Consider the following 13471-nt stretch of genomic DNA (forward strand, 5'->3'; position numbering starts at 1 on the left):
ACTGAAAGAGTGAGAGAGAATTAGTGAAAGAGAGATATATATAGAGAGAGAGAGAGAACACGTTGGCGGAGAGCTCAACACAGTGATGCCTCTTCTCCGGGAAGGGTCCGACGACGACGAGGCAAAGTGCTCGGCTGCCGAGGGTGGATCGCGTGGGAAAGAGAGTGAGAACGAGAGTGAGAGAGAGAGAGAGAGAGAGAGAGAGAGAGAGAGAGAGAGAGATAGAGAGAGAGAGCTGGCCGGGGCTGGTCGGAGAGGCCGACGAGGCGCTGGAGCGTCGGCGGCGCTGGTCGCGGGGTGGCGAGCGCGGGCGGGTGGCGCTGGGAGAGGGTGGACGGCGCTGGTCGATAGCGGGCCAGCGAGCGGCGCTGGTCGTGAGCTAAGATCGAGAGCGGGAGGGCGAGCGCAGGCGGCGGCGCTGGGTTGCGGGCGGGTGGCCGGGCGAGTGCTGGTGTCGGGTTCGTGGGCGAGGGAGAGAGAGAGAGAGAGAGAGAGAGAGAGAGAGAGAGAGAGAGAGAGAGAGGAAGAAGAAGAAGGAGACCAGGTGGTTTTAAATAACCTAAAATTATCAAGTGCGACGACGTCACACTTGTTGAGCTTATCAAGTGCGACATGTAGCACCTGTTGGGCTTATCCGGTGAGACATGTCGCACCAAAAGGTATTCGATGCGATGACATCGTACCCAATACCACTTATATTAATATAATAATTTTTTTGCGTGTTATATTTGGTACGACTTTGAACACATTAGGTGCGACATGTTGCACCGGTTGGGCTTATCAGGTGCGACAGTGTCGCACCGAAAAGTAAATTCCACAGTGAAAAATATTCGGACGAATGTTAGGTCCGCTTAAAATTTTGAAACCTTTAGATGCGACATGTCACACCGGATACTACTTAAATTTAGAGAAAATTTTAGTTTTCCGGAAGGGTATCCGGTGCGACATGTTGCACCTAATACCCTTCTGCACCAGAAAACTGAATTTGTAGTAGTGACTTATAAGTGATAACCACTATATTAAATTTACTTAAATTTAATGCCTTAAATATAAATGTTTGAATAACAATATTTTCATTGTTCTGTTAAGTGTTTTAGTGGCGACAATCTTAGCTACACGTAATGCGTTTAAAAGTCAATTATTGTTCAAAGCAAAAAAAAAAGTCAATATTTGTTGTGTGTTTTATAAAAAATATATAGTGAAAAAAATTATATTCATACAAGCATACGAAAGAAAAATTTATAGCAACTAGTCAATTCTCTAAATTTTTTTAAAGATTTTTTTCGAAAATTTCATTTTATAATAAAAAAATAGTATATCTTGTTGAAGTAAATTAAATTAACTAAAGTAGTTAATTTAATTTATTTCGAGCAGGCTAAAATAAATTTAATTAACTTATGTGATTGATTATTTTCTTAAAATAAAATGAAATTTTAGCTTTTTTTTTTTAAAGGAGAGTGAGCTATTGAGCTACTGGACTAAATGAAAAATATTGAAAGAGTTATAGACGAGACTCTTTCTTTGAGAGTCATGTAGGAGTATAAGAAAACGGTCTTATTAATTTTTAAAATAATTAAAAATTGTCTGATATTAGTTAATAGTTAAAATCTATAAAATTGTGTAAATATAAGATGTTAATAACTTTTTTGACACTGTTTAAAAATAATATACAGAGGTAAATATTCTATATAGATTAACAGAAGTGTTATAAACAATGACAACAAATTTAGACAGTGCCAAACTTGGGCTAGTTTGATAAAAAGTCGAAGATCTAAGTTATTTTACTAAAAATTCGAAAATTTAAATATTTTTTTAATCAATTAATTTTAAATGATTATTTTGTATAATTTTTCAGTAGTTAATACATGTTTTCATTTTATTTTATTTTATTTTCTAAACACCTGTAACATATAAGACAATAAGCAATATATGTCCGACACATTGCTGCGGAACAATTAATATATTTTAGTCTAAAAGAAGAAATATACAGAGATATGTCCTAAATAGTCGAAGATCTAAATTATTTTACTAAAAATTCGAAAATTTAATTCTTTTGTTAATCAATTAATTTTAATTGATTACTTTGTATAATTTCAGTAGTTAATACGTGTTTTTTATATTTTATTTTCTAAACACCTGTAACATATAAGACAATATGAGATTTTATAACATAAAACATGTAATTATGCGTATACATCAGCAGATTTCGTCGGATTTACTGGTGTAAAACCGTCAGATTGTGAACATCGAGTTTCGACAGTGAATTTAGAGAACAGAATATGTAAAAAAGAAAATAAATAGGGAAAAGAGAAGAAAAAAAATTAGTGTGAGATTTCGCCCAATAAGAAGAAGTGACATTAAAAAATCAATTAAAAGCTGAGTTTCTACAAGGCTCCAATATTCCATGACTGAGCTAAGACAATATTTGTTAATGATGTCAGGTTATCCAGATCAATAAAAGAAAAAGAAATAAAACTGGGACCCAATAAAACAACAAGTCAAGGTAAACCATGCATCACTTACAATAATAATATTGGTCCATGATCATTTGCTCTCACAAAAACTCACCTGTAGACACATTTTACTTCAAGCAATATTTCTCAGAACTGACCAAAAATTTAGTTTAAGCAGATATAAGAGAAAAATTACATATTTGCTCTAGAAAGTTCTCATATAGACTGATGATATAAAATAGTTGTCTTTTGGGTGGAATAAGAAATTCAGAAACACAGAGTTATGTTTCACCTGGTCTCAAATATTTTTATTTATTTTATATTATTATCATTATTTATTATTATTATTATTATTATTTTTTTTTTTGCAAAGAGAATTTCGTATTAACTCACTACGAAGTACCAATTAAATCATATCATAGGCTCAGAATAATTACGAGTATCCACCACTGTGGCTCCTCAAAACTATAATAATATACAAATATCTGACCTAATCAAATTTATCCCCAAAAAATTATTCGTTTTTCTTGCAAACCCTTGAAAGATACGCTCATAATATATTTTCTACCAAGAATGATATAGCCAGCGAAAATGTGCCGAAGGATATTTCACTTTCCTAGAGGAAAATATCTCATGAATCCTCTCTTAATCTCATCTACCACAAATTAATCATGTCAAGAGTAAGTTTAAGAAATACAAAGCTCTGTGTGTGTGTGTGTGTGAGAGAGAGAGAGAGAGAGAGAGAGAGAGAGAGAGAGAGAGAGAGAGATGTCCACATCCCATATGCTTTTCATCCCTTCTATACAGTCGGTCACTCTCACCTCATATTAATATATCCTTATATGACGGTCATACTTTCTCTCCATATTTTTTTCTTTTGTCAACAATAAATCCATTGGCCTATCTTATATGTATATGACATGTAACAACATATGTCTTCCTTCATTTCATTTCCATAACCAAAAACCTGGCATAACAATACTCATATTGAGTGTCCCCCAAAGTAGCTAAGGTAAATCATTTAAATAATTACAATATAAATAAATAAAATGCAAAACAGTTCTAGTAAGTTAGGGCGAGTAGTGAAGGAGGAATTTCCGGTGATTCCCCGGCCAATGGAAGGCCTCAACGACGCCGGACCGCCTCCATTTCTGACGAAAACTTACGAGTTCGTTGAAGATCCGGCGACGAATCGTGTCGTTTCTTGGAGCCAAGGGAATAATAGCTTTGTCGTTTGGGATCCACAGAAGTTTGCAACCACACTTTTGCCCAAGTACTTCAAACACAATAATTTCTCCAGCTTTGTTAGGCAACTCAACACTTATGTGAGTCAAATATTCCTCTCAACTTTTTCTTTTACCAATTTCTTATTTATGTTTTCTTTGTGAGCTAGCTATATTAATTTAGCCATTTAGCTAGGTTATATATATTTTTTTTAATTCATCTCGTTTTTTCTAGCCTACGATGTCTTTGTCATTAGATGTGACATTTTCAGTGTTTATGTTCCATTTTGTTTGGTCTCAAACAATTGATCTATGAGCAGATCTAAACATGATCTTTCTCTCTATACGCAGAAGAGAGTACAAACTGTATGAACAATTTAGATATACAAACACTCTCATAGAGTAAAAAAAAAATTAACATTATTACCCCACATTTTTTTTTTTTGAAACATTGCTTTTGTCTTTATGTTATTATGTCAAAACTGTATATAGCTTATTTTGAACCTGTAACTATGCTATAATTGTAAAATTCTTTCTCTCTCTCTCTCTCTCTCTCTCTCTCCATATATATATATATATATATATATATATATATTTCTTCTATGTGTTCATGGATTTTTGTTCAACGGTTAGAAAAAAAAAAAGTGTTCATTTCATAGAATAGTACTGGACACATCTATGAACTAGTTGAGCAAATATAGCGTTAATTTCTTATACAACCACGCAACCTTTAATTTATGCAATATTTTTAGGGTTTCCCATCATGGATTGTTCTGAATGTACGTAGGGATTTCGAAAAGTAGACCCGGATAGATGGGAGTTTGCGAACGAGGGGTTTCTAAGAGGGAAAAAGACTCTCCTGAAGAACATCAGGAGAAGGAAATCATGTCAATCTAGTACTCAATCTTCATCTTCACATTCAACTTCGCAACAACTAGCTAGTTTAGACCCGGCTTGCGTTGAATTGGGTCAGTTTGGGTTGGACGGAGAGATCGACCGATTGAAGCGCGACAAACACGTCCTTATGGCCGAGCTTGTCAAGCTCAGGCAGCAACAGCAAAGCACCAAGTCCCATCTCCAATCGATGGAGAATCGGCTAAAGAAGACTGAGCTCAGACAACAACATATGATGAACTTCTTGGCTAGGGCAATGCGAAACCCGATCTTTCTGGAACGGTTCGTTCAAGCAAAGGAACTGAGGAAAGAGCTCGTGGACACCATCGACAGGAAGAGAAGGCGATCAATCGAGCAAAGGCGGTTGAGTATTAATGAGGACTATGTTGAAGTACTTGATAATGATGATCTAGGTGAAAAAGGGATTGTGAAAATTGAAGCTCGAGATTATAGCATCGACGAGATCTGCTCAGAGTTTGGTGAAGAAGTTGAAGGGTTTGATGAAGTGACCAGTATTGACATGCAAGGATTGAGAGGAGTCATGATCCCTGAGAATGTGGGAGTACAAGAAGAAGATTTGCTTGTAGATACGGTTGAGGATGGTCAACAAGGACTAAGTATCTATAGAGATCATCATAACAAAGAATTTGAGGATGGTTTTTGGAAGAACTTGCTGAATGAGAACATGGAAGGCATTCTAGGCACTGACCATGAAGAAGACAATGATTATGACTTGGATGTTTTGGCTGAGGAGATTGGCAATTACTTGGCTTCTAGCCCCAAGTAATGAAGATGAAAGGAAGAATTTAATTTGATAAACTATTTCTTCATGGGCAATGCTCATACATATATTTGAGTTTTCCTCTTTTGATATGTCTTATGGGTTTTTCATTATAAGGTAGGTTACATTACATTTCACTGATTGATTTATTGACCATAATCAAGATATTTGTGATCAATGATTGAAATTGGTTACAGGTTACGTTCCTTCGATTATCTTTCTTTCTTTCAGGTTTGAAATACATTTTTAATTTGCATCCATGTATTTTTTTATTTTTTTTATATGCTTTTGGTGTTTGCTATATTGAGCTAGTCCTTTACCATAATATTTCTCTAATGTGTTATGATGCCTTTTTCTAAAAGATGTGTTATGATATGATTGTTTGTGTGTACCAAAATTCCAATTTAATAATATAAATATAAATATATATATATATATATATATAGAGAGAGAGAGAGAGAGAGAGAGAGAGAGAGAGAGAGAGAGAGCCACTTATATAAAGGAAAATATTGAATAGAAGAATAATTGAATGCAGGTGGTGATTTCAAGGATCAAAACTCTGGAAAATTCTCACATTATTATACAATTAAATTGAGTTGAAGTCATGCGGTATCAAGTTTTAAACAAGAAATCTCTATTATTATTTTTTAACTAAATACAAATATGTACATGAGATTTTTCTGTTATCTTCAACAAGGTGTAGTTTATCGTCGTGTGACCATGATCCACTTGATTACATATTTTTACATTACTTTTTTGGACACCAATACTTCTGATATCACAAAACATAAAAATATGGTTTCAACGGAGACTCATTATATGACATATTTCCTTGTTTGTTGTCGAAAACGGAACACTAATGATATGAGATTTGTCTGCATATTACACTACTCAAAATATAGAAAAATATAACAAGACCACTTAAAATATTAAAATTACTATTTGACCAGCGTTACAACTATGTTTATTTGTAATAAAGTTAATTTATATTATATTTTAAATATTTATACGCCATTAATTTATGTTAATAGCTATTTTACAAAATAAACAGAATATTAACTATTTATTAAAATTTAAGTTTGTATGCAATTAATTAACCACATACCCCAAAATATAATATTTTAAAGTGCTGGTATGTGTGGGTTAGGAATCGACCTCACCACTAAAAATATTCATATGGGCCCAAGCCCAAGGTAATTGAGCGTGTTCAGAGTCAGCCCGACTTGAAGTCCAGCTCGTCAAAAGAAGCTCACCTCGTCATAGGCATAGGCCCAGGCCCAGCTCGTTCGCGCCTTCTTAGCTCTCCGCCGAGATTGAGTCCAATCCTCTACGCGGTCAGCCCGGAAGAAGCGGTCCTTAGCCGATCTTCTCGTCCATTCTAGTTTAGGTCAGCACGCACGTGCACTACAACATTTACAACATTTACCGACGATTTTTTTCGTCGGTAATAACCCTAAAATCGTCGCTAAATGTATTTAGCTACGATATTAGCGACGATAAAAATCGTCGCTAATTCGCCGTGCCTAAATATATTTAGCGACGATTTAATCGTCGGTAAATATTTAGCGACGATATTAGCGACGATAAAATCGTCCGTAAATGTTGTGACGAGAAGTTTTTTTACATTTTGAAACAGACAATTAGCGACGAATTTGTCGTCGCTAATTACCGCGGGAAAAAATCCCGCGTCAATTAGCGACGACAAAGTCGTCGCTAAATGTTGTGACGAGAAGTTTTTTTCGTTGTGAAACAGACTTTTAGCGACGACTTTGTCGTCGCTAATTCACGCGGGAATTTTTCCCGCGCCAATTAGCGACGACAAAGTCGTCGCTAAAACGTTGTGTGAATGATATTTAGCGACGATTTTATCGTCGCTAATTATTATTATTATAATTTTTTTTTTCGTCGTTAATTATTTATTTTTTACGGTTTTTTGGTTGTGAAATTCTAAAATGAAAAATCATATAAAAACTAAATTATATTATCCAAATCAACAACTATATAAAATCCGGTTACGTACGTTTTCGGTTATCGAGAAATATGTAAATAATAAATACACAAAACAACTAATAAACCACTAGTCGCGACGTTTGCTTTGTCGTCCCGCCACTCGTTTTCCCCCTCCTCGACGAGAAACGCTCTTCTGCTGGCGCTGAAGTTCTGCAGGCTGCGGCGTCGGAGTAGACTGACTTGGTCCGCCGGGCGTCGTCTGCTGGCTAGCGTCGGGAGTCCTTTGCTGGCTGCCCGTCGGAGTGCGGACGTCGGGCGTCGGAGTGTGGACGCCGGCCGTCGGAGTCTGCTGGCTGTGGGATGACGGAGCCTGCTGCGAACTCTGCGGAAATTGGGACATGAACGAGCTAAGGTTGAGGCCGGGCACCTGACTCTGTATTGTCTCGGCGAACGCGGCGAGGGTCGATGCCAACACCTCCTACGAGACATATCCTGGTTGCGACGTCCCAGCCTCCGAACCGTAGACTTCGGCGACTTCAGCAGCCATCCGTGCTCCCTGTGGCACCAAACGTCCGACGCCGGTCAAGTGATCAGTCCGCGAACCCATAATATCGCGGATCGCCTGCTGCTCTAGAATGGAAATATCAACGTCCGCTCCTTGGTGCTCAGCCTCCGCTCGCAACGTGTTGAACCTAGCGACCAGTCGATCCTGATATAATTAACTAGTTAGTATATATTAATCGAAAAATAAGAAAAATAAATGTAAACTTACATAACGTGCGGAGGCTTCAGGAGTCAGCCATTCAGACTTGTCGGACTGATGTTGGCGCTTGTAGTTCGCAAACAAGCTCTCGAATGCGCCTGTCTCGACGCTCTTCTGCATGTAAACAAAACTTCAAGTGTTAGATAATTTTAACGATTTGATGTATCATATAAACATAAAACTTACGTTTTTCATGCGGTGAGTCGAGAACCCAATCGTCCCCTGTCGAGTCTTCGTCTTCTTCTTCGCGCGATTCGCCTTATTCTTCGCTTGTATAGCCTGTTGTAATATAAGTAAACGTACACGTAAATAACAAATCGTTTAATAAACATTCGAGTAACGTAAATGATTCGATATTACCTTAAATTCATCGCTCGTATATCGTTGTATCAGCGTCTCCCATTCGGTGTCGAGCTTAACGGTCTTCGGTTTCAGCGACCGCGCCACCTGTACGCTGCTCTTGCAGTCGATGTCGAACCACGACCGCAATGTATGCCTCCAATCGCGAAGACGAGTCTTCGCGTCTCGAATGATTGCCGCATCGACAATCGCCTTCTTCTTCCCGGTTGCATCACCATCGACTCGAATGTCGTACTTGTCTCGAATCGCTGCTCGGATCTCGGCCTCCTTCGCCGGCCCCACGTTCGCATTCGTCCACCTTGGGACCGTAGGCGAGATCTTGTCTCGGACGACCAACCCGAGCGTGTTCGCGAACGTCGCGAGATCCGGATCCATCTCGCGCTCTGGCTGCAAGAACGACTGAAAGTCCTCGTTATAAATAACGACTTCCTTCACCCCGGGGCGCCGTGCACGCTCAGATCGAAGCCCGACCGTCGGCCCACGCACGGCCGGTTCGATATCCTCGTCTTCTTCTTCGACGCCATCGGCGGCAAGTCCAAGCCGGACGTTCCTCGGTTCTGCCGCAAACATGGGATATTTTCGGTCGATCTCCTTCCACGTTGCTCCGTCAGCAGGATGTCGCAGTACACCATCCTCTTTAATGCGTTCATTCTCGTGCCACTGCATCTCTAGAGCTGTGTGCCGACTCGCGTACAGTCGCTTAAGTCGATCTTTCAGTGGAAAGTAGCGCAACACTTTATGCGCTACTTTTTTTCCACCGTCTTTCATCAGCCATCGACTCTCATTACAAACTGGACACTCGTCTAGATTGGCGTTGTCCTTCCAAAACAACGCGCAATCGTGTTTGCAAACGTGAATCGACTCGTAACCCATACCAAATCGACGCAATTTCGCCTTTACTTCATAATGTGACTCTGGAATCGTGTTGTCGATCGGATGAGATTTTTTCAGTACTTTCAGAAGCTGATCAAACGACTTATTCGTCCACTTGTTCATCACTTTCAAATGCATCAACGTGACAACAAATGAGAGTGACGAATACTCCGTACAACTCGGCCATAATTCTGTGTTCAGGTCGCTGAAAAGGTCATCGAACTGTCCACTCTGGTATTCTGCATTCGGGTCAATACTGTCATCGTCACCGTCTACGTCGTTGTGATCTAAGATATCGTGTACAGCATCAAACATCCCTCCTCCTCTGTACTCCGTCTGATACTGCATTACGTCATCTTCTTCTTCCCCGTGAAAGTTCCACCTCGTGTAATTCCTCTTAAATCCTCTGATAAAGAGATGATTCTCTATATCAGGAATTTTTTGCATCAACACGTTGTTACACCTCTTGCATGGACACTTAACTCGTCCTTCGACATTTACGTGTTGTCGGGCCATTGCCATGAACTCTGTCATGCCAGCCGCAAACTCAACGCTTAAACGTTGGTCCTCGATTATCCAATTCCTATTTGGATAACTCATTTTACCTATAGATTGAACATTTCAAAATTTAGTAGTTTTCAGATTTTATTTTATAATTTCACGATCGATCCTACCGAAATTTCGGCAGAACCTCCCCTATAAACATAACAACCCGGCATCAAGCCTTTAACTTTAAAACCTGCATAGAAACATCCTAAAACTAACAATAAATCCAACCTCAGTGGTTCGATTATTATAATTCATAATCCATCACATTTTTAATCATTTCTAACAACAATTAAATACAATTCCATTTAATTTACATAAACTAACTAATTGTTTTTACATAATTTTACCAAATATAAAATTTATAACAAATATATAATTCATTTATAATTTATAAAATTTATAACAAATATTTATAATTCATTTATAATTTATAAAATTTATATTTGGTATAACAAATATATAATTCTAAAAATATAAATTATAACAAATTTATAAACTAAAAATATATAATTCATTTATAACTAATTTATACTTATATAATTCATTTATAACTAAAATTATAACTAAAAAATATATAACAAACATTTATAACTAAAATTATATAATTCATTTATAACTAATTTATAACAAATATATAACTAAAGTTTATAACTAATTTATACTTATATAATTCATTTATAACTAAAATTATAACTAAAAAATATATAACAAACATTTATAACTAAAATTATATAATTCATTTATAACTAATTTATAACAAATATATAACTAAAGTTTATAACTAATTTATACTTATATAATTCATTTATAACTAAAATTATAACTAAAAAATATATAACAAACATTTATAACTAAAATTATATAATTCATTTATAACTAATTTATAACAAATATATAACTAAAGTTTATAATCCTATAACTAATTAAAATAAATTTATAACTAAAGTTTATAATCCTATATATATTAATCATATACAACTAATATATAACTAATATATACATAAATTTATAACTAATATATATTAATCCTATAACTAACTAACTAATATATATATATATATATATATATATATATATAGTTTTTTTAAAAAAAAACTTACCGATCGGACAAAAACAAGAAGAGCGCGCGCGGCCAGAGAAGGGGAGCGGCGTCGGCGTCGATGGTGGAGCGGCGTCGGTGGTGGAGCGGCGTCGGCGTCGGCGGCGGAGCGGCGGAGGAGCGGCGGAGGATGAGCTGTAATGGGAGAGAGAGAGACTTTAGGAGAGGGATGTGAGGAGAGAGAGAGAAGTAGTGAGGAGAGAGACTTACCGGCGAGGCACACGGCGGAGGAGCGTCGGCGACACACGGCGGACTACGAGGCACACAGCGGAGGAGGGAGAAAGTAGAGAGAGAAATGGAAGTTAGGGTTTCTGAGCGAATGGGGAAGCTGGGTCGCGTTTCTGATATTTAAAGACATTTACCGACGATTTTTTCGTCGCTAAATGATTTCAGTTCATCGCTAAATGAACTTACGTTAACCAGACATTTAGCGACGATGAAATCGTCGCTATTAGTAAATTTCATACATTTAGCGACGATTTTATCGTCGCTAAATCATTTCGTTTTAATTTAATGGGAGGGATTTTTCCCTCTTTAAAATTCGTCAAAATTTGATAACATTTAGCGACGATTATTTCGTCGCTAATTGTATAGCGACGATAAAACAATCTTTAGCGACGATTTTATCGTCGCTAAATGTTTTCGTCTTAATTAAATTGGAGGGATTTTTCCCTCTTTAAAATTCGAAATTAATTCAACATTTTTAGCGACGATATTTTCGTCGCTAAATGAATTCAGAAATAATTAGCGACGATAAATTCGTCGCTAATTATTTTCCCGCGAACTTAGCGACGACAAAAAAGAATTAGCGACGATTAAGTCGTCGCTAATTATCTTTGCCGCCAAACTTCAATATTTTTCGCACCAAAGAATTAGCAACGATTTTATCGTCGCTAAAAGGGTGATTAGCGACGATTTATTAGCGACGATTAAGTCGTCGCTAATAGTTTCGTCGCTAAATGTTTTATTTCTTGTAGTGGTGGCACCTCGAAGTCCTCTAGCCCGACCACGTGTCCTCCAGCCCGACGGCACAACAACGACGATCTCAACTATAAATAGATGGAGATTAGTCCTATCGACACACGCTACCTTTACTTATTTTTATTAGCTATTTAATCTGAAATTTGTACTTGAAGATTTGTTGAGCTCGTCATCTTTCAGTGTCTCGAGCTCGACCTCAATTGTACTTATTCGATCAGTTTATAATACAAACACTGGATTCGTTCTTTCTACATTTTTTACTTGTCATTCTCGTTATATTTCAGTTTTGTTCGATTCTTATACGACGAATTCATGATATTCACATAATATAAATAAATACGATACCCTAAATATAATATATTTTTTTCATGATTGTTGAGAGACCGAATCCGACTAAACAGTGTGTAGCCGTGAATCACAATTGTACAAGAATCCTTTCCCAAAATTTGAATTTACCATGTATTTACATTTATTTTCAACGATTTAACCGTACATAAAAAAAAACTCTCCGTCACTTTGAGCTTATTTGAATTGTACTCACATTCTTATATGCACATAATATAAACATATATTAAGATAGTGTTTTATTTTAAGGAAAATATCAACCGTATCTCTTCAATTTAATCGAAATGCGCGATTTATAACTTCATTTTTTAGAAATATCATACATATCTATTCAGCTTAATATAAATGACATATATCTCCCATAAAAGTTTGTTATATTCCAAATACCACCTTTTTCGTTTATTTTTTACAAAAAATAATTTAAATTCCCCAAAATACCCTTAATAGAATAAATATTTATTTATTGCTTTATAAAAAAAAATTCAAAACTTCTCTTTATATAAAAAAAATCCTTAATTTTAATAAAGAAATTTTTTAATTTAACTTTTTATATATAAAATGGAAAATAAAAAGTTATTTTATTAAGGGTATTTTTGGGAGTTCAATTTTTTATTTTTTTTTGTAAAAAATAAACGAAAATGATGGTATTTGCAATATATATCATATTTTTTGAGGAGATATTTGTCATTTATATTAAACTAATAAAATATGTATATGATATTTTTTTAAATTAAAAGTATAAATCGTGCATTTCAATTAAACAGACGAGATACTGTTGATATTTTCTCTTTATTTTATTAGAAATCAAAAGTGAGTTGTTGATCTCTACGTATGATTATAGCATCTCTAAATCTAGCTAGAATCAAAAGATTCGTAGAAGTTAGATTTTACTTGTGTTTATAGTCAATATAGGTAGAAAGTCACTCATGACTTAGTCCCGACTAATTTCGTATATGCCAGCTTGACTTTTCCTCATACGTATTCTTAGATCATCTCCAATCCATAACATCAAATTGGTGTAACTCTTACACCAAATTAGTGCAACGGTCACATCAAACGGTGTTTTTATCTCTAACCCACAACACCAAACCTCACAAAAAAAAATTATTTTTGTACTTTTCAATATTACTTCATATTAATTGCATATTAACCCATCTATTAATCTGTTATGTCAATAATAATCTTATTAAATATTATATT

General features: G+C 35.9%; 1 protein-coding gene across 1 annotated transcript; it reads left to right on the top strand.

Annotated features, from left to right (window-relative positions):
- Positions 1-3443: 3443 nt before the first annotated feature.
- LOC149393174 (heat stress transcription factor A-6b-like) lies at positions 3444-5547 on the top strand. Its single transcript, XM_089617164.1, has 2 exons — positions 3444-3778; positions 4464-5547. Exons 1-2 carry the CDS (start codon positions 3503-3505, stop codon positions 5355-5357), a joined length of 1170 nt encoding a protein of 389 aa, XP_089473290.1. The 5' UTR covers positions 3444-3502; the 3' UTR covers positions 5358-5547.
- The last annotated feature ends 7924 nt before the right edge of the window (positions 5548-13471 follow it).

The sequence above is a fragment of the Urtica dioica genome, chromosome 6 (assembly GCF_054948205.1).
Source record: "Urtica dioica subsp. dioica isolate 48M chromosome 6, U.dioica_male_clone48M_v1_H2, whole genome shotgun sequence".
NCBI classification, from domain to species: domain Eukaryota; kingdom Viridiplantae; phylum Streptophyta; class Magnoliopsida; order Rosales; family Urticaceae; genus Urtica; species Urtica dioica.